At 45.5% G+C, this 27,190-nt stretch overlaps 1 protein-coding gene across 1 annotated transcript in view; it reads right to left on the bottom strand.

Annotated features, from left to right (window-relative positions):
* The window catches only part of SMG1 (SMG1 nonsense mediated mRNA decay associated PI3K related kinase), a 243,586-nt gene that overhangs the window by 170,668 nt on the left and 45,728 nt on the right, over positions 1–27,190 (bottom strand). The window contains exons 12-15 of the mRNA XM_088476176.1: positions 26,227–26,328; positions 13,374–13,643; positions 9,464–9,594; positions 1,415–1,576 (exon numbers count right to left, since the gene is read on the bottom strand). Coding sequence (XP_088332302.1) covers positions 1,415–1,576; positions 9,464–9,594; positions 13,374–13,643; positions 26,227–26,328 — 665 coding nt within the window. The remainder of the gene's footprint in view (positions 1–1,414; positions 1,577–9,463; positions 9,595–13,373; positions 13,644–26,226; positions 26,329–27,190) is intronic.

Genomic DNA, 27,190 nt, shown 5'->3' with positions numbered 1-27,190 from the left:
TACTTCTTCTATGGAGATACCGTATTGCACACAACAAGCAGCATTTCTCTGACACAGTACAACCTCTCAGAGTGCTTCCTGTACTCCAAAACATGAAGTCACTGCCGGGATCCCATACCCAATCCCAACCAAATAACGGGCAGTATTCAATTGTTTCCACGGTCCGGATCTCCAATCTAAAGTGACAGTAGTTCACGGGGCGCTATTCAATTGCTGATCACGCCCATAAGTGCTGGGTGCGATCGCGAAAAGTGCTGTTTGGCTGCCCAAACAGGTAACTTTTCGCACATTTCAGCTCGCACCCCATGGGGTCTGAAATGGTGCACTGGCAGATGATCGCTCCCAACAGGAGCAACAATTGAATAGCTTCTGTCGCGCCCGTAAGGGGCAAAACAATTGAATACCGCCCATAGATGGTAAAATCAATTGGATAAGATGAAAATGATTGAAACTGAATGAAGTGTGATGTATAGAGATCAGGCAACAGCCCTAAAATGTGCATTCACTGATACTCCTGCTCTGGTATTGGTTTCCAAACTAAATACTGAATTTCTATGCAACCAAATTAATAGAAAATGTAAGAATTCAAAGAACTAAATAAAAAACTGAGGCTCAGCTCCAAAAGCTTAAACCATTTAGAGTCTTCTCCTTATGCTCCCCCTAAAACCCAGTCTAATAGTTTCCTCCAGATAGGACAATATAGAAATATAATTTAAGAATATGCTATAGATTCATTGTAAGAGTGGCCACTTAACAAATTACACTTTAACAGAACAGATAGATCTTTTCAGTTCATGCACATTGTAGGGCAGACAATAATAGATATGTCCTCATACACCTATCCTCAAAATGTTATGCGGCACAAGGTCCCTGTGCGACACTGCTAGCGCCAAGCGTTTTTCTCTTGGAAAATAAGTATTCATTGCAATGCGATGTGACTAAAAACGCACCACAGGGCTGATTCATTTGATATGCAAAACTTGTTTGTCCGTTTGCAACAGAGTCTGTATACGAAGCACAATGGAACGTTGAGTGGGAAAAAAAAAAAGAAGGACAGGACTGATGCTTGGTAGCACTTTGTATACAGTTAAAGACTCAGTGTTGTATATCAAATTGATCAGTGCATTCTTGTGGTTACCTCTCTTTGCGACTAAGATGCATTTTAGGGTTAAAAAGATATCCAGTGCTAGCAGAGTTGCACAGGACCTAGTGCGCCAAAAGGGGCTATTTGGTGAGACTACTGCAATATGTAGAACACATCTGTATGCATTGCATTATAAGAAAAACTAACTTTCAAAATTAAAAGCTTCTGCTCTTTAGCAAAATATATGGTTAGTCCTCCCACCATTAACTTGTAAGACTCACATTTAAATAAACACGATGACCACAACACCACAGGCTGTGCATGTATTACCTGGCATCTTGGTTAAGATTGTCCTTCTTGAGCAGCATTCCCAGGAGATTTAGAATGACTGAGAAATGTTTCTTTGTAGCAGTAGTTACAGTGCTAATTACAGCTACATCAAATAATGAGGGAGATGAGGAACTGAGACTGCTGGAAATGAAATGGTCGTGTCTAGAAAGAAAGGAAAGAATAATTTTGAACACCATGTATCACATTTTGGAAACTCCATCTGTGCCCCAGTCCCCCTCACTTCTCCCCGATTTGCTTATAGCATCACTGTAAAATATTTTATTTACACCAATTAGCATAGTGAAGCCTAAGAGAAAATATTTTTATATAAATTTATGTAATGTTTGCAAAAAATAAAAATCTCACTTTAGTGGTCTAGTTGGGAAATGGTAAGGGTGCCATTGCCTGAAGTTCCCTTTCACTAGTGGTTCAGGAGACTGTCGCATTCTGGCAGTGTGTGAGATGCCTACTCACTTCCCAGTGGAGTAAATGGGAGAATACAGTGTAAGGAGCTCATTGCAGGTTTCCCATGAAGCTGCAGGAAAGATAGGAGTAGCATCGCTAGACTTTTTCAGTTAACTCAGACAGTGTGCCATCTCAAAAGGGAAAAAAAGCACCACAAGCATGATCATGTTCAAATAGGGCTATGGCTGGGGCAGCTGCAACCCCAGGATTTGGATTTCCAGATTATACTGGACTACGGGAAGAAGCCAATGAAGTAAATATGGGAAGCAGATTTGAAGATGAAATCTCCAATCACATACAGTACATATACTTCGAGTGGAGAGACCTTTTCACCAATCCCAAGTGATGTAGGAGGGGACAAAGAACAGAACTTTGAGGGGACACAAACAGGAAGAGGGGAGGGAGGCAGGGGTAGTGGTGTGGTGTCATGAGGCAGAGAAAGAGTGGGGTACAGCCAGGAGAGGGCAGTGTCAACCTGACCAAGGAAGTGAAGCATTTTCAAGAGAAGAGGGTGGTTCATGGTGTCAAAGGCAGGACAAAAAAAAGTTGTATTTGGCAAAATGGAGATCATCAATGACTTTAGTGAGGGCAGTTTCGGAAGAGTGGAGGATTAAAGCCAGACTGAAGTGGGACAGGCAGGGAGTGGGAGAAAAGAAAGGTAGTAATGTTGTTGTAAACAATCCGCTTAAGGAGCTTGGAGGTTAAGGGGAGGAGTGAGATGGGGCAATAATTAGAGAGACGGCTATGAACAAGGGCAGGTTTAGGAAGAATGGGAGAGACAAGGGCATACTAATGTAGAGGGGACGGAGCCTGATGAGAGAGATAAGTCGAAGGGATGGGCAAAATTGGAAAAGCCGGGTGTGGTATACTAGGTCGACATTCATTATGTTGATACTGCTGATCGACAAACCGTCCTTGGTGGTCTAGCCATGTCTTACATTGTCCCAACGGAAGTTTGGCCTCCGGGACCTAGCAGTCACGTGAGGAGCAGTTCCAGCAGAGTCATCTGATGTGCCGGTGTTGCAGTGAGTCCATTTCCCCAATCCTTACCCTTTCACCTGCCTAACCCCAATGTCAAGAAAGTCAGCATTCCGCATTGACCCCCCCCCCCATAAATTATAATGTATCTATTCAGGAGAAGAGACATCTACAGCCTAAAGCAGCTTCCACATTTACGACGTCGCACCATCAAGCACAGGTCTATACACACCCTACACGACATTGTGAACAAGTCAACATTTTGCATTGCAACATAGTCAATATTGTGGTCTCAAAATTATGATTGTCGACCTTATGACTGCATCTCAGACAAACAAGAGAAGAGGAGGCGCAGAGAAGGCGGGAGAACCGGCTTTGCTACTGCTTAGTCGCACTCGTGGGTAAGCAAAAAATTACTAGAAAAAAAAAAAAACATCCAAAGAAGTGCTTTATATTTAATGCAAAGGGCTCCAAAATAATCGACCACTTAAGTACATATGACAGATATACAAAGTTAATTTTAAAAATTAAAAACTATATATATTTGTCACAGGAAGAAAAATTCTCTCCCAGCAGGTTTCCATCTTAAAAGCTTAACACTCCAGTCATGGAAAATTGGTATTACAAAGCTGTAGTTTCTGTGTATATACCACCTTGCTCAAACATGTTTAGAATCTGTATCTCAAGATGCATTAGGAAATTCCTTATTAGAACATATGCACACACACAAAAACAGGATTTTGGTACTTACCGATAAATCCCTTTCTCCGATTCCACAGGGGACACTGGAGTTCAAGACAGTGGGGTATAGACGGTGGTAGAGTAGAGCCTGGCACTTTAAATAATCTAGAAGTGTGACTGGCTCCTCCCCCTCTATGCCCCATCAGCCCCAGTTTAAGAACTGAGCCCGAGAGGAGACGGAGGACAACAGGAAAACGAGGAGAAGGAGAAGACCACAGAACGGAACAATACCGACTGAAGGAGAACAGAGGAAACCACTGCAGGGAACACATGCAGCCACACAACTATATAAAGACCCACAACAGGCAGGTACGCCGCGCCGGGCGGGCGTCCAGTGTCCCCTGTGGAATCGGAGAAAGGGATTTATCGGTAAGTACCAAAATCCTGTTTTCTCCTTCATCCACTAGGGGACACTGGAGTTCAAGACAGTGGGGACGTCCCAAAGCCAACCTCCCGGGTGGGAAGCGCGGAGAACATGCCGACCCTTCGGGCAACCGAACAGGGACCGCATAGAACCGGAGGTTCAACGGAAGGCAAGAGCTGAGAATCAAGTGTCGTGAGCCAGGAGACAACCAGAACTCCGTGCGGAACAGACACAGAATACCACAACGTACAGTAATCGAATGGAATAAGCGGCTAGCGAGAAAACACCCTCAGATGAGAAGCATCAGAACACTGTAAACTCAGCTGAAAACAGACCAAGCCAGACTGTTGGGAGCAGAGAACTCCTACCCGAATCCATAGGAGAAGGGCAGTAACCCGAGAAGAAACCTCGAGGAAACCGTACCAGATTCGGAAACAGGAAGCTGCCACATTTTGCAGATAGCAGAATACCAGCACTGCTGGACATAACTCATATAGATAGAAGTATAACGATACCAATCTACAAAAACAGAGTCCACAGACTCCTCACAAAAAGTATAAGGTAAAAGTCAAGGCCGCACAGTCGCCCTGAACCCTTCCGAAAGTCCAACTACTACAAAGTTGTGAACCAGCGGAAGGATGAGACCATAAAAATCTCCAACGAGTGGAGATCACCCTGGGCATGAGGCCGAGGCGGCTTCGAGAAGATTGAGATTACAATACCTTCCAGAGGGTCAGACCGCAGTACAACCCCTTCTGAGAACAGGAATAAACCAGCAACTGAAACCCTGACGCTAAAGAGAAAACAACGGACAACTTCCAACATGATGGAAGTGCATAGGTAGTAGTAACTGCTGGCCTGAACATAGCATGAAAACAACCAGGAAGATACCAGTCAGGTACCTGTCAGTATGATAAAAATATCAACAGCTACTGAACAGGAAACCCACCAGGCCCCCTGAGTGGAACATAGTGACTGTCACACTTCTATGTAAAGATGTGCAGTAGCCCAGAGATGTGCTTTGGTCCATAACGCCAACAGATTCTAGTAGAATTGGTTCTCAATGTTGTAACTATGCACCCACACTCCAGGAAAATTCTAAAGTGTAGAGCCAACTGATTAAAAGAGCGGATGGCTGCTAGGAGGCAGTAAGGGAGAAGAACTCTATGTATGTCAGTTTACATGAAATAGGAGCCTCTACCGAGGCATTAGTGGGTAAGCTCTCACCTGTGAGCGACCAGAAGCCCTCTGGCCCGAAATGTAGAATGTCACTGACCTGTTGTATCGCAAAGCAACCCGCCACATTAGGAATAGAGAGTAGCTTCAGTGGGCTAAGACCAATGCCCTACAGCACGTACTTCAGTCTGGAGATGTGCAGTAGAAAATACTGTGGAAACTAGCAGAATGTTAGTGGAGACAAGAAGGTCGTAAAACAGGACTCTATACCTGAGCCTGTTCCATTAGAGACGTGTATCTGAAGATTATACTTATACCCCAAAAACGGTCTGCTAGTTTAAGTATCCTTACATAAATATTTACAATGTGTATTATGCCCACCAATCTAATATAACCCAGGTCTGTCCCTGCCTAAATCGGTAGGTGGCCCTAGGCCTTCAAGATATGAATTGTACCTAAGGGCCCTTTAGACTCATTCTATTGAGATATACGACAATAATATGGAGTATCGGAATCGATACTGAGAAGGGTACCTGTACTTAGACATAGAACTCGTTAGTTATCCCAAGCAAAGAAGGGAGATAGCAGTAGTGATAACCCCAGTAGGGTTAAACAGAAAACAGGTTTTTGTTTCCCAATTATTAGGAAATATACATACAAGGAATGGGCGTCTTACCAGTTTGCTACCAAGTGCATCACTGTAATGATAATAGGTCCCCCGAAACGGGGCGCCATAGATATAGACTAACATGAACCGAGCTATATAAGTATATATCCTTATATACATGTGACATGGCTAGGGTCCATACTAGAAGCAATGCCTTAGGGAATTGTGACTATCACTATGTAAGCTGCAGCACATGACTTTAGATTATAGAGCCACCATATAATATGTATGGATATAGCCTACAGCTTCTGGTAATCCCTGGCGGCTTCCCATGCGTGGTATTATAGGTAACCTAATGCTTGTAGAAGTATAGGCCTCCTACACATATACATGTATATACACACAACCCAATCCCCCGGGAGAGATCGTGTTAAGCGGAGTTATTGTACCATCTACCGCATCAGGAGTCCAGCCTCCAATCGCAGCCTTCTATCAATATGCTAGGTATCAGACATAAAACTGATAACAACAGATCCTACCCCTGCTCTTATGGTAAGGATAAGAAGCGATATCCACATATGCATATGCATACCTACATACAAATTTAGTAGGTGACAATAATATTGTAAAATTAGAACATGAGCAAAAATTAAAGCCATGGAAGGAACTGAGCCCAAGGACAAAATTCACTCCAGCATGTATATGTTCTACTGCAGGGCTAGTATAAAATACAATATACATATTACATATATATATATATATATACACACACACATATACATACCATACACGTGGCTTACCCCCACGCAGGGGGACTGCTCATGTACCGCGTGTGGCCGTCACTCTGCTACTGCGCAGGGGCAGGGTATGTTAGCTGCGTGCTGTCCCAGACTGGTTTCAATCCTGGGACCCTTCTGTTACAGGTGTACTCGCCTTAGCAGGTGAGCCATTTTAGCGCCAGATTAACCCATTTTTCGAAGTGGGAATCAAAAAGACCACCTCAGTGCTGTGAGGCAGCAATGCCACGTTACTAACCTCTTCCTGTATGTGCTGCCGAAGGGAACACATGAGAAATAAATAGATATACATATGCATACCTTCTAAAGTAAGCACAGAAAACTGGTGAAAGGTTTTAAGACCAGCCTATAATGTAGTATATGTGCTGCCACATATATGCATGGGAAGATACTGCCCCTCTTTAAGGCGAGCCCATGTGAGGCATAAGCCTGGGGATGGGACGCCAAAATGTGCTAACCCTGGGTGAAGGGTATGCTATAACCATAAGTTCTGGCAGCAGCACCAGAACAGTAGAGCTAGTACACCATGAGGCTATGATACTTCACAAGCTAAGATACCAAGCCATTAGATTAAGCTAGGCGCCCTTTGTTATAGAACGAAGGGAAGCCTGCCAAGCGGCGCTGCATTGGCGGGACTGTCTCGTCAATCCCTCGCTTCTAGCTGTGATGCATCGACTGAACTGGCCTCTTTCAGAACCGCCTAACGTGGTGTTATGGTGCAAAAGGGAATTGGGCTAGTTCCCATACAGCTAGCAACCAGCTATGCACTGTAGCTAGCCCTAAACTCCTGTCATACAAGGACAGGGCCTCCCCTACCCTTTGTGCTGAAGCACTCCCAGTGTGGAAGGCGTAAGAGACCCACGCTAAAGCACTCCCTGCTGCAGGTAGTGCACTGAGCTATCATGCTTGTGTGCAGTAGTAACTACAGTCCTTAAAAGGGAAACAGGGGCGCTGTTTGTACATGAATACCGCGCTGTACGTGTGCAAACTGCTACACTCCAGTTAGCACAGCGCTGCTAGCCCCCTTAATAGTATAAAGCGGTGATGCTGTCCTGCTGTGACAGGAGTGTGAAGGTCATACAGCACTGCATCGGGGAGCCGCATTGTGCTGGTATAACGTAAGGCTATTAGCCCTATGTTATAGCTAACAGGGAAGCCTGCTCAGCCCAGCCAGGAGCTGCGGGACGCGGCATCTCCTCCTGAGATCTAGATGAGGAGCGTTGCTAATTTTTTAAAACCAGCCTAAGCAAAGACAGTGCTGCCTGCACCGGGAGAACATACAAACTCCACACAGCAAGAGCCGTGGAGAGATCCGAGCCCTGCGCTGATACTTATTTGTAGCCAGCCCTATACTCCTATCTCTACTTTTGTGCTAGCAGCACTCCCAGCGTGGGAGAAGGAGGGAGTCGCGTAGGATACCCACGCTAATTAACCCTGTTGCAGGAGTTAGGAGGCAGCCGCGCTCTTCAGGCGCTGGTCTGCACTGCACCTTTAACCAGCGGCAGGCAGTGGTACAGATGGCGCGGCTATTATGCATGACGCGCCCTTCCCTAAAATCCCGGCTATCAGTGTGCGCGCGTGCACTGTTATGCTCGCCTCTGCCCACTTACTAGGAAAGAGTGGGCTGGGCGTAATGTAGGGAAGACAACCTTCCTCCCGGCCCTGCAGAACGGGGTGCGGTACCAGCAGATACATTTATAAGGCTGGGCCGCTCAATAAGGGAAGCCTCTTTACGCGGGTACTCCTTACCAAGGATCGCGCTGCTTGTCAGCGCTGCAACTGCCTCTGTAGAGGGACGCGTCTGGCCTCCTGAAGCCGGCCATTACACCAGATGGCAGGACCTCGCCTGTGCTGCACTATTTAGTGAGCAGCGGTGCGGCGTCTGTCTTACTCACACCTGGCTGCCCCGCTGGTTGGGCTGCCCCGCAATTAGGGCCGCGAAGGGGGGCGTGGCTTTTCCCCGAGTGCGGCCGCCATTTTAATAATGGGGGGGCTGCTGCTGCCCGCTCTAGACGCGGCAGGATGCCCTCCCAGGTACCTCTGAGGTCCCTTCCCGGGGGGACTAATGCAGAGTATGTCAGCGCAGCAGCGCTAACGGACCGGCAGACCGCGCTGCTCTCAGATGAGGGCTTAGAGCACGAGCCCGACTCCATCCCCTCGTTAATAGGAGGGGGATGGCTAGGAATAAGTCAGTCAGCAGCTCCGACACTACCACTTTCACTGGCAGGGGGAAGGAGCAGTGTGTGACAGCCATGCAGTGTGCGCTGTCCCTGAGCCCAGCGTTTTGGCCCACCACTCCAGCTAGTCAGGAGTAGTGGGATATACTTACGGACTGCTGCGGCCGGGTTGCTGGGCTGGGGGGCAAATGAGGAAACCCGGACACGAACCGGTTTCAGTTGTGGCGGGTCCTCATGGAGTCCGATGACTCTGTTTAAAGTCCCCCCTCAGGGTCACCGGACACAGACTGCAGTAGCCGTGTGGTGCCCTCCCGGCGGCTCCCACGTAGCAGGCAGACTGCCACAGTAAGCAGCCTGCCTGTCCTCAGTGCTTGTATAAAAGCTTAAAATATAATTATATGAGAAAGGCTGGAGACAGCCTGATGTGCGACCGGCTCTCTCGGGCACATTCTAAAAACTGGGGCTGATGGGGCATAGAGGGGGAGGAGCCAGTCACACTTCTAGATTATTTAAAGTGCCAGGCTCTACTCTACCACCGTCTATACCCCACTGTCTTGAACTCCAGTGTCCCCTAGTGGATGAAGGAGAAATAAGCTGATTTTAGGTAGCAAAAAAAAAAAACCTGCAAAATTTAACAGGCAGCACTTTCTCTGACAGACAAAAAGCTATGATTAATAAGAGTAATCATCATTGCTTTAACAATTATTGGAAAAAGAAAGGGGATTTCTGAATGTTGCTCCATACCTGGTACAATGTGAATATAAAGTTGAGAGTACAGAGTATTGCACTGATGGATAGTGAACAGCTATTTCCTCATGTACAATCATTAAATTCTTACTCAGCAATGCAAACACCGTAGGAGAAAGAGCCCACATCTGAGAAACAAAAAAAAGAGTATTATGGAGTTACACATTAACAGTTCAATTATTATATAATATTTCTATAGCAACACAGCTTCCAGAGAATACTGAATCATTGCCACCAGCCACTGCTTCATTGAAGCTTACTATCGAAGTCAATACCCACACAAACATATAGCCCAATTTATTACAGTAGTGAAGTAACCCGACAATAGGTTTTTGGAAAGAAAACAAACCTAACAGTCCGCCCAAAGAAGGGGTGAACATAGTCCCCAAACGCTGATTTAGTTGGAATTAAACCATGGTACGAGCACTGTGCCATCGAGTCTTGCCAGTTTCTAGTATTACCTAGTGCAGTACATTGTGTAAAGAGCTGCTTCGCTGTCCACTATGCATCCTGCATTCTGCTATTTTCTTAAATTGTTTAGCAGAACATCTCATTAAAGTATACCATCACACCTGCTGATCACATCTGTATATTCTTTTAGGTGTAACGGGTTTCCGCATAAGAGATCCCTCACTTTTAACCACTTATTATAATACAAATTAGTTTTGAAATCAAACATTTTTTTAAAAGGTATGTGGTGGGGCGGGGAAAAATGGGACACGACCTGAACACTGGGACAAAAACCTCTAAAGAAGAATATGTGAAAGGCATGGAAATGATGGATATTCTACCGTGATATGAAGTTATTTTGAAGTAATGATCATGGATAGTTCACGGAGGTGCTCTCTTGAGAGTGGGTAAGAGTATATACAGGTGAAGAGGAAGAAAGATGGTACTCTCCTTTGTGGGGCACTAATCAATCATATTTAATATGTTAATATAAATAGTGAATAAAATTTAACTTAATAAGATTTAAAAGACGAGAGAAAAACACTCATGCAATAAAAAAATTTGCAACACACAGAAATAATTGCATAAATTAATGCAGCGTTCCCGCTAGGCTGTTTTAGCGGGGCGCAGCACCATGCCCTCCAGTATCAAAAAGGTAGATACTGAATATAGTGATATATGCAGCTTGTCAATTATAATGGCTTTCAGAAAAGACACAATTGCCTATTGTGATACCATTTACACAGACAGGTATATCCTGGACAGTTTAATAGTATAGAGAAAAATACCCTATGTAAACAACATTACATAGGAACAATTGGAGACCAAAATCATCACACACAGAACAAAAAGATCAGTGCGACAAATGAATCCTGTCTCGGAGGCCTACAGACAATTCCTTGGACTTCATGCTTGGTTTGTGCTCTGACATGCACTGTCAAGTGTGGGACCTTATATAGACAAGTGTATGCCTTTCAAAATCATGTCCAATCAACTGAATTTACCACAGGTGGACTCCAATTAAGCTGTAGGAACATCTCAAGGATGATCAGTGGAAACAGGATGAACCTGAGCTCAATTTTGAGCTTCATGGCAAAGGCCGTGAATACTTATTGTTAATGTGATTCCTAATTTTTATTTTTATTTTTTTTTATTAAATTTGCAAAAATCTAAAAAAAAACACGTTGTCATTATGGGGTATTGTGTGTAGAATTTTGAGGACAAAAATCAATTTACTCCATTTTGGAATAAGGCTGTAACATAACAAATGTGGAAAAAGTGAAGAGTCGTGAATACTTTCCGGACGCACTGTACGTTTCACCGCGTGGGCCTTGATCAATGGATGTCTGGCCGGAGGCACAGCGGCGACCCTCCACAGCCCATCACCCGGCATTCAGTAGCAGCTCAGGTATTTATTTTCTTCCTACAAGCACTAGTGTTGTCTCACTCCCCGGGCTCAGCCTGCGCTGCTATGCATCAGGCAGTGTGAGGATAGAGAGACTCACACAGGGCTCTGTTTCACACACTTTTCCAGGGGATAGGGACTCGGGCTGTGACCGCTCACCCTCAGTCCACTGTGCACAGCACAAACTCTGGGCAGCAGCATCCCAGACTAGTCATCCTCCCTTCCCCCACTATCTTATACCTCATTTTTTAGACACACTCATTGAGCCTGGGACTTCTCACTATCTTCCTGCAATACTATGTAACAGGCAAACAGCAGATGTCATTCCCTTTCTTCCTTACCCCCATATACTCAGAGCAGGTCTGCTCACACATCATTCACTGCAGATGCACATGATGTGCAGCAGCCACTTGTGTTTGCAAGGTTAATTGGTGCAATCCATTTCTTTAACTTTTTGTGCATGTTACAGATCATACTGATCTCTATACGTAAACAGCTATAACTTTGCACACAGGAACATCATAATTAACACCATTGTCTAGAACATAAACATTCTTTACTCAGGTTATTACCTCAATAGTGCAATATATTGGCAAATCATATTCTTATTGAATATTAATTGAACACAATTGTCACACTGATCTTTATGTTCCTTCTGTAATCCTTTGGTCTCCAATTGAGACATAATTGTGTATATACAGATGTGTCCAGCCATTCTGGTTGCGCCATGCCGTGGTATGACTCCGTAGCGACGAGCGTCTTTTCATGCGTCTTTTCACCTTCAAATATGTCTTATTCGCACAACGATGCAAATAGATCGCACAAGCAACTTCTGCTGATAAAAATTATATGCAGCATGCCTAAGGGATCTGTGCGTCTGCTGGTGTTTCTGCATGCTAAACACTATGGCACAGTGTTACAGCTGTGACACTAACGTAGCATTTCACATGCAGATACACCCACATTCGCTCAGAGAGCATAGGCATGCTGCATATCATTTTAATCAGCAGAATCTGCTTGTGCCATCTATTCCCATCAATGTGTGAATAAGACAAATTTGAAGGTAAAAAGATGCACGAAAAGACGCAATGCGCTACCAAGTCCTGCGTTGTGTAGCGTGACTTGTAGCGCATGGAGGATAGGTGTTTGTTGGCACATCTGTAGGACCATTACAGTTTATACCACCGACTGCCTAGGACACAAACATTTAATTCAGTGTGAATTGCTTATATATTTTATTATTGTGGTAATAACCTCTTATTGAACATTATTTGAATTCATCTGTCACACTGATCTTTGTGTTCTATTTGTGATGATTTTGGTCTCCAATTGTTCCTATGCTATGTTGTTTACAAAGAGTTATATTGCTCTATACTATTAAACTGTCCAGAATATACCTGTCACTCTGTGTAAATAGGATCACAATATTCAAGACAATTGTGCCTTTTCTGGAAGCTATTATAATTGACGAGCTGCATATATGACTGTATTCAGTATCTACCTTTGTGATACTGCCGGAGAGACTGCTGTTAATTTATATTTAGGAATTGTTCCCATTTTCATAAAATCATATCCTACATATTTTTCACCAGGGGATAGTAATGAATCATCCTTAAACTAACATGATTATATTTCTCATATTTTACATTATCGGTATAACTTATGTCAGCACTTGTAGGACCCAGAATATTTAATCAGAACGAGACATCATTGATTTATGCAATTATTTGTCTGAGTTGCAATTTTTCTTATTGTATTTGGTGCGAATTGTCTCTCCTCTTTTAAATATATTTTATTAAAAGTAAAATTTTAGTCAAAATTTATATCAACATATTATATATGATGGATTAGTGCCCCAAAAAGGAGAGTACTGTCTCTTCCTCTTCACCTGTATATAGTGTTTAAAAGGAACAGAGTTTTGTACATAAGAAGCTGCCTATGGGCTATGCTCTCTGACAAATCTGCAGTCGAGAACAGATTCTGATTAATGAAACTTAATGAGGCCTCAACATTTCCGATTATATCCTCATTGTATACCACACACTGACTTACCCCAATTAGCGAATTCTTTGCATTTCCAATTGTCGTCAAAACACTTAGGTCAAATACAACAACAAACTTTGCATTGTCCACGCTTAATGTATGGTTCTTGAAAGCTTCGTGCTGGATTTCGGCACAGGCCTCCGGTAGTTGCAGACAGTTCAAAAGGCTGTTTAGAGCACATGTCATTTCTCCCAAAATCAATTTGTAGGCAGTCTCCAAAACAGGAATGTTCTTCAGGGTCAATACTGCCTGGTACAGTGAATGTGCTGCATCCACTACCTGATAAATACAGAATATTTTTGAAACAATCAAATATTTATGTTAATGGCAATTAGTTATACATGTGGCATAAAATGACGTGCCAAAGCAAAAGGTTTTAGTTTGACAACCTCAAACTAGAGCACAGCGTTTCCAAAGTACTTTGATAGGGAGGGTGACTTTATCTACATGGTGTAATGCAATATATAGTATAAAGGGAGCAATATTGTATAAATCATGACTGCATCGTTCATAGCAGGACACAAAATAATTACTTAAAACCTACTATTTTGCACCAAGATTACCAGCCTCAGTGTTCTCCTCAGAAAAGTTTTACAATTGGGTGGCATAAAGAAGTAGCTGGGTGGGGGCCTTTGCAATAATAAAAAAAAATATTTTAAATCCTGACCTTATAATGATTTAAACTTGAAATAACAATTTATATATTAAATTCTCCTCTTCTTAGAGGCCCAGATACTGTCCCCACTTGCAGGCTACACAGAATATATTTTTTTATACAGCTTTACAGATACTGGACCCACTTGCAGGCTCTATTTAATCAGTTTAGGTAACTGTTCCCGCCTGAACTTTTATACAAGAGGAGGGATCTTTGCCCTCCAGCCTGACACCGCCCCTGGACTGTGATGGACAACTACCCCCCGCCCCAATACCAGATGCCCTGCTCAGCACTCTCCCTAAACCCAACGTCGTATCCCCTGCCCGGCACCTCCCCCTGCCCCAATGCGCCGTGTCCCGTCACCTGGAACCTTCACTAACATGGTCTTATTGCCAGGGGACACGGAGCCTCCAATGTGAAGGACGTGACGTTGGTGCAGCATCCGTGTCAACAAGGAAACATTGGAGGGTGACCGGGAATGCGGTGCATTGGGGTTGAGGGGGAAGTGCCGGGCAGTAGGCTGTTTCTGCCGGGCGATGCGCCCGCAGAAAACAGCCTGGGGAGAACACAGCTTATATATTATACATTTCTACTGCAGTCTCATGCTAACAAGATATAGCCCTGTACCAAGACTTACAGCTTCACAATCTGGTTTCTCCTTCATCCACTAGGGGACACTGGAGCTTCATGACAGTGGGGTATAGACGGTGGGTTGAGTTGAGCCTGGCACTTTAAAAATTTACAAGTGTGACTGGCTCCTCCCCCTCTATGCCCCATCAACCCCAGTTTTTAGAATGTGCCCGAGTAGAGCCGGTGCACAGGGGCTGTCTCCAGCCCTTATATTAATTTTATATAGATAAAAGAATCAAAGTCACAAGAGGACAGGCAGACTGTTAGCTGTGACAGTCTGCCTGCATCGTGGGAGCCGCCAGAGAGGGGACCACACGGCTACTGCAGCCTGTGTCTGGTCACCCTATGGAGGGGAGGCTGCTTTAGGCAGTTAGGAGTCATCAGACTCAGCGGGGCCCGCCACAGCTACCACTGGCTTGTGTCCGGGTCCCCGCTCTCCCCTCACTGCCCAGCGCTCTGGCCGCAGCAGCCCGGTGAGTAGCACACCTCTCCTGACTAGCAGGAGGTGTGAAAATAACTGCTGGGTCTGAAAACAGCGCGCGGCTGTCAGTTGCCACGCTGGTGTTGTGATAGAACACTGGCGCTGGCTGTTAGGTAGGCGCGCACACAGCAGTCCTGCCTCTGCGTGCCGGTGCTTGTGTAAAAGGCACCGGCACGGTTATCACTGGCGGCGGTCGTGCCGCTGGCCCCCGCTGTCAGTGCGGGGACAGAGAGTGAGAACGTCCCACTGTATAAGTGTATGCCGCGCGCATACAAAGCGGCGGCCATTAGGAGGAGGAGCTTATGGGTCCCTCCTCCTCTTCCTCCTTCACTGCCTGGGCTAGTTTGGCGCGCTCTGAACGGGAGTGGCGCCTCAGACTGCAGGCACTGAGCGGAGGGGGAGAGAAGAAGACTGAGAGCATCTACAGGGGGTCTGTAAATACAGAAGGTGGTTTTAACTACTTTCTGGTCCTATTGACTGCTCCTCCCTTATATGCCTGTCTGCCCCTGTTACTGAGTTGCATTATTCTTGAAATTCTGCTCCTCCTATACTGCTCTGCCTGCAATTTGAGTAGCATTATTATTGAAATTCTGCTCCTCCCTTATTGCTCTGTCTGCTCCCATACTTGAGTAGCATTATTATTGTAATTCTGCTTCTCCCTATACTTCTTCTGCATTCCTGAATTGTATGTGGTGCTTGTCTGTGAGTACATGATGACATCCAGGACAGAAAAAACTGCATCACAAAAGCTGTTTGCCTGCACTAAGTGCAGGAAGAAGTTTACCCATGCTCGCTCCGAAGGGTCTTCCCTGTGCGAGACGTGTGAAGCAGACAGTGCTAACACGCAGTCTGTCACTCCCTCCTTCATAAATAGTTTGGCCGGGGTCATGGCGGACCTTTCTTCTGAATTAGCCGCTTCCCGTAGGGAACGGGAGTCTGCCAGAGATCTACCTGGCACATCTCACCCTTCTTTTCTAGCAGAACCAGCGTGGGCTCAGAATTTAGTCCGCTCGGTGAATAGCCTTGCTCAAGCGATGGGTTCTGCGTCTAAAGCTCCTGAAGCTACGGTAAGTCGCTCATCTAAAAAGAGGGCTCTTCCGGCGGTTCTCCAGTCGGATGAGGATTCGGCAGCGGATCACTCGTCTCAGGAGGAAGGGGAGATGCGGGACGAATCAGACGTAGAGACTTACTCACAAGAACCTGAGGCATTGCAGGGTATTGACGCACTCATTCTAGCGGTAAGGGAAGTTCTTAAGATTTCTGGCCAGGAAGCTCCAGAATCGTTAGAAAGAAGACTCCTTATTTGCCAGGTCACAGAAGATGGCCGTCACATTCCCTGTTTCTCTCCAGTTGGATGAACAGATGACGGCAGCCTGGCAGAATCCGGACCGTAAATTCCAGATTCCTAAGAGTTTTTACTCTCTTTACCCATTTCCTGCGGAAAATAGGAAGAGGTGGGAGACCCCGCCACCTGTGGATTCTTCGGTTTCTCGGTTGTCAAAGAAGACCACGTTACCTGTTCCAGGAGCTACTAACATTGAAGGAAACCTCAGAGCGGAGATTAGAAACCACTTTGAAATCCATTTATACGGCCGCAGGTGCACTTCTCCGGCCGGCCTTGGTAGGATCTTGGGTCAACAAGGCTGTGGAAAAGTGGGCGGAACAATTGACTGAGGGTCTTAGATCCAGCACTCCGCGGGCAGATCTGATTACCTTGGCAGAACATATTCAGGAGTCTGCTGTATACTTAGGAGACGCCTCCAGAGATATCAGCCAGGTAGGCGCTAGGATTTCTGCTTCGGCGGTCTCTGCTCGCCGGGCACTTTGGCTTCGTGCCTGGCAAGCGGATGCGGAGTCAAAAAGAGCAGTGGAAGCTCTTCCTTTCACAGGCGATATTTTATTTGGTCCAGAGCTGGACAAATGGATCTCGCTGGCCACTGGAGGTAAGAGTACTTTTCTACCTTCATCAGCACCTCCTCCGCGTCGCTCGTTTAGGGGACCTTCCTTTCGTTCCTTTCGAGCATCGGCAAGATTTCAGGGACGATCGCGAGGTTCGTCTTCAGCGGGGCGAGGAGGCCGTGCTAGAGGACGTCAAGCAAATATTGGACGCCGTCCAGATCCCAAGCCAGCAGACAAGCCTGTGGCATGACGGGCTCCCATCCCATCTCGGAAATCCGAAGGTGGGGGCTCGCCTCCAGCGTTTCTCGGAGGTTTGGAGACGGACTTCTCCAGACACTTGGGTTCGAAATCTGGTATCTCAAGGGTACAAGATCGAGTTCGCTTTCACTCCTCCTCGGCGTTATTTTACAACAGGTTTGCCCGTCGATCCCTTGAAGCAACTAATTTTGCGTCAAGCGATCGAGAAACTTTTGCTGGCCGAGGTCCTTGTGGCGGTTCCCACTGCACAAAGACAACAAGGGTTTTACTCAAACCTTTTTGTGGTTCCGAAATCAGATGGGTCAGTCAGACCCATTCTGAATCTGAAATCCTTGAACCAGTATCTTTCATTTCACAGGTTCAAGATGGAATCTCTCCATTCTGTCATTGCGGGACTAGAGGCAGAAGAGTTTCTGGTGTCGATAGATATCAAGGACGCCTATCTGCATGTCCCAATTTGGGTTCCTCACCAGGCTTTCCTCAGATTTGCCATCAGGGAAGCTCATTTCCAGTTTCAGGCCCTGCCATTCGGTCTCTCGTCAGCTCCCAGGGTATTCACCAAAGTGATGGCCGTCATGGTGTCTCACTTGCGCTCTCGGGGGGCGACGATAGTTCCGTACCTAGACGATTTACTCATCAAGGCTCCGACGGCAGAAGTCCTTTTACACCAAGTGTCCCTTACACATCAGATTCTCATTCAACATGGATGGATTGTGAACTTCCAGAAGTCTCAGTTGATGCCGTCCCAGAGACTTCAGTTCCTAGGAATGATTCTAGACACTGTTCTGCTTCGTATATTCTTGCCAAGGGACAAGGCCATAGCCATACAGGAGCTGGTTCGTCTAGTGCTCAGACCCAGGAAAGTATCTGTGCATCTTTGCATCCGTCTCCTGGGGAAAATGGTGGTTCCTTCGAGGCCATCCAATTCGGCAGATTTCACTCCAGAATATTTCAACTGGATCTTCTGTCTCAGTGGTCCGGGTCCCACCTACAGATGCATCGGCTGGTGCGTCTGTCTCCCCGGACCCGCATATCCTTGCTCTGGTGGCTTCGGACGGAGCATCTGTTAGCGAGTCTGCGCTTCGGAATTTGGAATTGGACCTTGGTCACCACGGACGCCAGCCTCCGCGGATGGGGAGCGGTGGTTCTGGACAATCACTTCCAGGGGCTTTGGTCGCAGCAGGAGTCCCTCTTACCAATCAATGTTCTCGAACTGCGGGCAGTCTACAGAGCTTTGATACAGGCTGCTCCTCTGTTATGAGGACTTCCGGTTCGGATACAATCCGACAACGCCACTGCAGTGGCATACATAAATCGCCAAGGGGGAACCCGCAGTCGGATGGCAATGAGAGAAGCCAGTCGCATCCTTCTGTGGGCAGAAAGACACGTAGAGGTCATTTCCGCAGTGTTTATTCCGGGGGTCGACAACTGGGAAGCGGACTACCTCAGTCGTCAGGATCTTCATCCCGGGGAGTGGTCCCTTCATCCCGAGGTCTTTCATCAACTGGTTTGCAGATGGGGGAAGCCACAGATAGACCTGATGGCATCTCGGATAAATCATCAACTACCCCTTTACTGCTCCAGGACCATGGATCCGGCAGCGGTGGGAGCGGATGCTTTACTGATCCCTTGGCCGTACAGCCTTGTGTACCTGTTCCCACCGTTTCCGCTCCTCCCTCGGATTCTCAAGCGGATCAAACGAGAGTCGTCCACCGTCATCCTAGTGGCTCCGGATTGGCCTCGTCGGGTTTGGTACTCCGATCTTTTATTCCTTCTGGCAGACGAACCTTGGCCTCTTCCGCTACGATCGGACCTTCTACAACAGGGTCCATGTGTGTACCCGGATTTACGGCGGCTTCGTTTAACGGCGTGGCTATTGAGACCGCCATCCTAAGAAGCCATGGAGTTCCTAGGTCGGTCATTCCTACCATGCTTAGGGCTAGAAAACCGGTAACATCAGCGCATTATCATCGCATTTGGAGGGCTTATATCTCCTGGTGTGAAGGTCGTGGATCCTCCACTTCCTCTTTTCATTTACCACGTCTTCTTCTTTTTCTTCAAAAAGGCCTCGATGCGGGGTTACGCTTGGGATCGCTTAAAGTGCAGATTTCTGCTCTTTCTATTTTTTTCCAGCGTCGCCTAGCTCTGATTCCGGAGGTTCAGACCTTTTTTCAAGGGGTACTTAGAATTCAGCCTCCCTTTGTGCCACCCACGGCTCCTTGGGACCTGAATCTTGTTTTATCTTTTCTTCAGTCATCCACCTTTGAGCCTTTGCAGGAGGTGGAATTGAAGTATTTGACTTGGAAGATGATCCTTTTATTGGCCCTGGCTTCGGCCAGACGTGTGTCTGAACTTGGAGCCTTGTCCTGCCGTTCCCCTTACTTGATTTTTCACGAAGATCGGGCGGAACTTCGTACCCGGCCTTCCTTTTTGCCCAAGGTGGTCTCGGGTTTTCATCTGAATCAGCCGATTGTAGTGCCAGCGTTGTCGGACTCTTCTGGGGATTCTCACTCCTTGGATGTGGTTCGGGCACTTCGCATTTATGTGTCCCGTACTGAGGGGCTACGTAAATCAGAGGCTCTATTCGTCCTTTATGATGCTAATCGGTGTGGCTGGCCTGCGTCTAAACAAACTTTGGCCAGGTGGATTCGTCTGACTATTCGTCAGGCATATGTTGCTTCTGCTCGACCACCGCCGGTATCCATTTCTGCGCATTCTACGCGCTCTGTGGGTGCTTCTTGGGCGGCACGTAGAGGTGTCTCGGCTTCACAGATTTGTAGGGCAGCGACGTGGTCTTCGGTTCATACTTTTGTACGTTTCTACAGATTTGACACTTTTGCGGCTTCTGCTTCAAATTTTGGTCGTAGTGTCTTGCAGGGCGTTCAGCACTCTCCCCCCCCAGGAGGGTAGCTTTGGGACGTCCCCACTGTCATGAAGCTCCAGTGTCCCCTAGTGGATGAAGGAGAAAACAGGATTTTGGTACTTACCGTTAAATCCATTTCTCCGATTCCACAGGGGACACTGGACGCCCACCCAGTGCTTCTTGCCTGTTCTCAGTTGCTTGTTCTGCTTCAGTTCTGTTGCAGTTTGGTCTGTTTTTATTGTGTGACTGTTTATCACTGCAGCCTGCTGTGTTCTTGTAGTGTGTCAGTATGTTGGATGTTTCTTTTCCTGTTCTCCTTCTCTGTTCTTCAGTCTGTTCTCCGTCTCCTCTCGGGCTCAGTTCTTTAAAACTGGGGTTGATGGGGCATAGAGGGGGAGGAGCCAGTCACACTTGTAGATTTTTAAAGTGCCAGGCTCAACTCAACCCACCGTCTATACCCCACTGTCATGAAGCTCCAGTGTCCCCTGTGGAATCGGAGAAATGGATTTAACGGTAAGTACCAAAATCCTGTTATTTGACCACCCTCTAAATTTTTTTTGACAGTTAATTCCCAAAATTGTTTAGCACCGATAATGCAGTTATTAGGACGAAGAGTGTTCACATATTTCATGGCAACTTTTGTATTACACCTGCACATGCTAAAAAGACTAAAGCTGCACATCCACTAGGCGACATTAATGAGCGATTGCACGGTTACGACATCATAATCATGCAATCGCTCATTAATTGTGAACTATGTCGGAAACGACCAGCGATGCGCGCTCCTGCTGGTAGTTTCCGACATCAATTATCGCCCGAATATGGCAGTCAGTCAATCTGCTGATAACGACAGATTGGCCATGTTCGGGGATGAGGGAGGGTGCCGACTAATCGTTCAGGGTAGGCACTGCAGGGGATGGGGGAACGACTGTACAATTACAATGTTGTAATCGTACTGTCTTTCCCTAGTCGCCTAGTGGATGTGCGGCTAAAGATCCAACTGCAACTCAAACAGTATTACTTCAAAACATTGAAGCTTACATGCAAATGATCACTGTTCCCCTAGGTCATAAATATGGCAGAATGGCAACGCTTGGTTGAAATACTGTATTCCTGTTTTTCTTTTTTATTCTGTGTGCCAGAACCGACCATATCCACTTTTTGTCATGGTGGAGGACCAGTAAACAACATTGGGGGAAGAAATGTACTTTTAGATGCATATACGCAGTGACAAAATCTTCTTGCACAAAAACAATTTCTCTCTCCTCCATGGGGAACAATGGAGAACACTGGCTATAGGTGGAGCTGGAGGAGTCTGGGGACTAAATAAAGTTCGACAGCACAGGCTCCTCCTCCCCTATATCCCACCCCCTGCCATAAACTGCAAGTTCTTTTTAGTGCTCATAAGAGCTTGACATTTTTTTTCTTCTGCTGCTGCAGCTGAGATCTGTTTTTCTCTTTCTTAAAACTTCGGGCGCCTGGCCTGTGCAGAAGCAGTGTTCGTGCTAGCCGTCCCATTCAGCGGACCTCCTCCAGCGGCCGTAGCGCTATAGTTAGTAGCGTAGGAGCAGGGGGATCAGATAAGCGGTTTCCCTCACAGACAATAGGATAGTGCCAGTTCTCCTCACCCCAGTGCTGTGTGTCCTCATTAGACCACCAGGGACAATTGTAACGTGAAAACGAGGGGAATGCCTGGTGTACAGCCTGAGGAGGTGCCTTTTCCAGACCTCTCTTTCCCCAACCCCCGGTGCGCCCCCTATACAGTCAGCCCACCAAAGGTTCTCTCACTCTCCCTATTCGGATACACCAGATGGCGTTCTTCAGCAGGGCTCTGTTGGCAGGCAGTTAGTTTGAGATAGCTCCTCCTATATACCATGCAGCCGGTTCAAAGTCAGATTGTGTCCCTACCTCACGCATACCTAGGTGTTGCTGTAGCTTTATACAGACCTTTTCTTTTATTTTCCTTTGTGCATTACTGAACAGGGTACTGTGTCCGTTTTTACGCAGGTTTACTATATGCTTTTTCCATCGGTCTCCTACTGTGCCTTTATATTTAAATATATTTCTGCTGGCATGATGGTTTGCCTATTTTTCAACTGTTCTACAGTGATCTTCTGCAATTCTTCAAAGCATGGCTGCAGACGCCAGACTCTTGGGTGCAAAGTACAAAGGAAAAAACTGTAGAAAATAGCGCTTCCTAAATGATCTGAAGTGTAAAGAAAGGCTGCTGCCAAAAAGAAGAAATTGTGCAATTACTTCAAAACCTGATAGAAACAAAATTGGCTGCGCTCAATTAATCACACTTGATATGTATATATAATAATTCCACATATGTAATATATCTCCTTCAGTGTGAGTGCGGTGCACAGTACATCGGTCGTACCACACGCAAATTGAAAGACAGACTATTAGAACACAGAAGGAATGTTATTAACAAGAAAACAGAACATTCCGTTTCAAGGCACTGCATTGAAAAACACCAAGGGGAGGAGACAGATATTCTCGTCTTTGTCTTCGAGAAACCTACTGGATTCACAAAATGCGCACTCTATACCCCGAGGGTCTTAATGAGATGGCGGAGGTGGATTTTGATATATAACCCCTGTTTCTACCGCATTCCCTGTGGGTTTTTGGGACCATTACATTACCACACCAGATCATCATCATAGGAAAACTATTCCCTCTAATCAGTGACCTTATAATATAAACCTTATTTATGATTTTTCTATTATATTTATATTTTTACACCTCATAATTTGGATATACTCTGTGTAATTGACATAACAGATATTATGGAATATTATATTTTATTTTATTATTGTTGTCTCATCTAACTCTCATAATAATAAATATGTGAGAGATGATAAGAAACTGTATATATAAATGTTTGGATTATAAAAGTGTTCATTTATATAGCTATTTAGAGTTAGGGTTCAAGTAATCATACCTTAGAAATAAGACCAACTACAAGTCCTTCTTACACATATGTTCCCATTTTTATTTTTTTTTTATTATTTCTACTTTGTCTTTATAATTTGGTTTTATATCTTGTTTTTTATGCATTTATTTCATTTATTTACTTATTCAATGGTTTCCATGATGTATAAACACGTAAGGGTTATGAGATCATAACACAAGCAAAAGAGCAAAATCGTTTATTTATTTGATAAAACAGTAGTTTTGGATGATATAATCAGATTAAATAACTTAAGATCATCTTTACACATATAAAAATATGATCTCAGATAAGCTCTGATTTTCCAACAACCACTATGGACATAAAAGATTGTAAATAACTCTTGCAATTGTGCAGGATATATGAAAGATCAAATTAAATGCACCTGATTGACATTGCTTGAACTTTCCAGCTGATAAAGATTCTCATTATACTAATTAAGAGAAACAGAATAAAAAGGGTTAAATCCCTCTTTCCCAGCATGCTCCTGACGAAGGTGTGTAGACACACGGAAACGCGTTGAGCAAATACAGCTGGACTTGTGGCATCTGACTTTCCAAGTCATAATCTTTTCACCCTGAGCAGACCAAACATCCAGACCTTATACGGTTCACCACCCTCTCCAATAGAGGGATTCCGGTCACCACACAAACCGGCACGAAGCCCTTATCGAGAACCACGTCTATCCACTGTGACTGCAAAGCACCCGCTCCCAAGTGAGTGTATAGCCAAGCCGGCGGCTCCGTCAGCAGCTACACAATACCTGACACTGAACAGAGCAACACCACTGAGAGATCCAGTGTTGAAAGGGAGAAAGTCCTCTACTTACTAACGGGCACATGAAGGTATATGCTGCAGCCACTGAAATATATACACAGCAATATACGTGGAATTTTGACTTTTTTGATCTGCAGATCACAGACTGACCTACCAGCCAGGAATCGGGTGAGCTTACTGCATGTTGCAGAAACTTAGCAACAATATACCAAACTGTTGCACATTTTTAAACAAATTGCCACAGATACAGCATATCCAAATATAAGCGGAACACTTGTTTTTCACCTGATACTAACCAAATCAGGAAACTTGACTACACCCATTAAATCTTTTTCCTTTTTTTTCCGATATTAACTATATGTTTTAGAAGTGTGTCACTCCCTGCTGTGGCGGCTTCAGACCTCCCACTTAAACAGGGGGCATCCCTTTTTGATCCAGGACTGGGCACTGCTCACAGCAGACATGTTTGAGGGGTGTAGGGGTTCTGAATTGAACATTCCAGGGTCGATGGATGGCCCCAGGAATCACTTCTTGTGATCAAACTTCCTGGAACTCCAGGCACTCTATAAAGCCCTCAGCCAGACGAAGTCTCTTCTTCAGGACAAGGCTGAAAAAGTCCCATCGGACAACGAGACCGCCATCGCATATATAAATCATCAGGGGAGTACAAGTCGTCCAGAAGCCCTGAGAGAAAAGTCACCAAAATTCAGTTTGGCAGAACAGTTTTTACCAGCTCTGTCAGCAGTATACATGCTGGGGGTTATCAGCTGAAAGGCAAACTAATTCACTCATCAGGACAGGGTAGTGGTCCCGCCATCCTGCAGTATTGTTTCCTCCAGGGGGTGTTGGGTTCTGGTCCTTCGGGCTCTTCATAGTCCTCCCTTTAAACTTGGTGGATCTAAATTGGCTCTCGTGGAAGACTGTCCTTTTTCGCCATCTCCTCTGTTCAGAGGGTCGCTGACTTGAGTGTCTTATCTCATAAATCTCCATTTCTGATCTTTCAGACTGACAGAGCAGACCTCTACACCAGAATGGATTTAATCCCGAAGGTGGTATCCAAGTTCCATATCAACCAGGAGATTGTGGTACCTTTTACTCCAGTGGACAATCAGAAGGATCTGCTCTTGCCTCATTGGATTTAGTGTGGGCCCTCTATTTATGGGGACAGGACTAATGCCTTCCTCTTATTCTCGGTTTGTACTTTTTGATGTCTACAAACGGGGTTTGCCTGCTTCCAAGCAGACTATTGCTCGATGTATTAACATGTTCTTCTGCCAGATCTACTGCTTGACAAATAGGCCGGTTCCAGAATTGGCAACGGCTCACTCGACCCGAACAGTTGGCACTTCCAGGGTGGCTCGATGTGATGCATTAGCGGAGCAGCATTGCAGGGCGGCAATGTGGTCCACTACAAACAATTTCAATAAACTATACAGATTTGACACCTTCGACTCTAAGGATGCTAGCTTTGGACGAATGGTCCTTATGCACACAGCACCCAGTTTTCCAGTGACCCCAGGGATTTAATAAAAAATGGGATTATGGTTGTTACCCAATAAACGCTTTTCTATGAATTTCATGGATGACACCGGACGCCTGGCCTTTCGCCCCTTTGCTTTTGCTTGGGAATACTCTTGGGTTTTGGAAATTCAGGGCCACTGCTTCATTCTGTATGCTTGTTGTGTGCCTGGTTTGTCTCCTCTTCTCCTCCTACTCTCTGCCATTTGGGCTTTATTATAAGTAACCGGCAGTTCAGGGCAGGGGGTGGTGTATAGGGGAGGAGCCAGTGTGGTCAAACTTTAAATTCTTTGTTCCTAGACTCCTAAAGCTCCACCTATTTCTAGTGTTTCCCACGGAATTCAGAGAAATTTATCAGGTAAGAACCAAAAATGCCATCATCACTCACTCCCAATGCACACAATGGCATTTGCCTTCAAGCATTTATGCACAATTCCATTAACAAACTTGCCCAGCTGCCAAACACAGAAAGAGACACCGATTAATAGACACCCTTATTGTTGAAATTGCTAGTTATATTGTCTGCTCTAGATCACCCAGGGACTGGCTGTGGTCCTTTCGATGAAAGAAAATACTTTTAGCAGGGTAATTCTTCAGGTTATCAAACTACTGAAATATATCACCCATATCATAGGATGCAAAGCTCGAGTCAGACACTCAATGCGACAGATGTGATTTTACAATGTTTCACCAACACTTGGCAAGAACATTACAAAATCCTACACTGCACTGTGTAAGGGCAAGTATGAACACACATAGGCAAAAAATAAATGAATAAATAAATATGTAAAAGACAGTAGCACCTCAAATCTGAGAATTACTTACTTCCTTTTCCTTATGGTACCGTAGAACAAGCAGCTTTGAATTTGGTACAAGCAGTTTCTCCACAAAAGATGAGGGCAATTTTGTATTAATTTGTTCAACAATCTGAAAAAATGAAAAGAAAAACAAAACATGAGCTACAAGACGTTTGTGAAAAGAAAATTACTCTGTCAAGCGCTTCTCAAAGAAAATAATATACTGGAAATCAAAAAAAATATTTTGAAAAATGGACCCAGTCACCTAAATATTAAATATATATCTGAATGAAGGGCATGACAGCTGTACATGTAAGCACACTTATTTCATGGCAGCTCTCCTGCACAAATTTTGTAGACCATCTTTTGTAGCATTTGATTTGCCTTCAAGGCATAGATCTAGTCGTTCACAACCTCCAGGGCTCAGAGAGGCTTTTTGGTACTCACTGCTAAATCCATTTCCCTGAATCCATCTAGGGGACACTGCTATACCTTGTGGTGTAAGAGCACTGCGGCTGCAGTAGGCATTTCTGCAAAACTGGAAAGGGTGTAGAGGGAGTGCAAATAGCAACAATCGGCAGCTTATAACTACCAAAGTGCACAGGCGAGAACTAAGGGCCTGATTCAGACCCACTCGCGAGCGGCTGTCCGCTCGCAAGTGGGTCGATGTTATGCACTGAGCATGCGCACGACAGAGGGAGCTCCGTCGTGCGCATGCGCCAGACGCGACGAGCGAAGGAAAGTCCTTCGCTCGTTGTGTCTGATCAAAGGGGGCGTGCTGTTCATGTTGATTGACAGCACGCCCCCTTTGGGGCGGCCCTCATTCAGAGCGTGCGCTCTGCTCAGAGCGTACGGCTCTGAATGAGGGCCTAAATACGCAAAGCAGAACAATACTCACATATGGAAAGTGCAAACAAAAAAATAGTGTGGGGTAACAAGTGGCGACTCAAGAGGTCGGGCTGCACCGCAACCCAGAATTCAAATAAGGGAGC

This window comes from Taudactylus pleione, unplaced genomic scaffold, assembly GCF_031769625.1.
Source record: "Taudactylus pleione unplaced genomic scaffold, aTauple2 ptg000184l, whole genome shotgun sequence".
Taxonomy (NCBI): Eukaryota; Metazoa; Chordata; class Amphibia; order Anura; family Myobatrachidae; genus Taudactylus; species Taudactylus pleione.
Note: the sequence above shows the minus strand (reverse complement) of the source record. Positions and strands in the feature narration are given on the sequence as shown.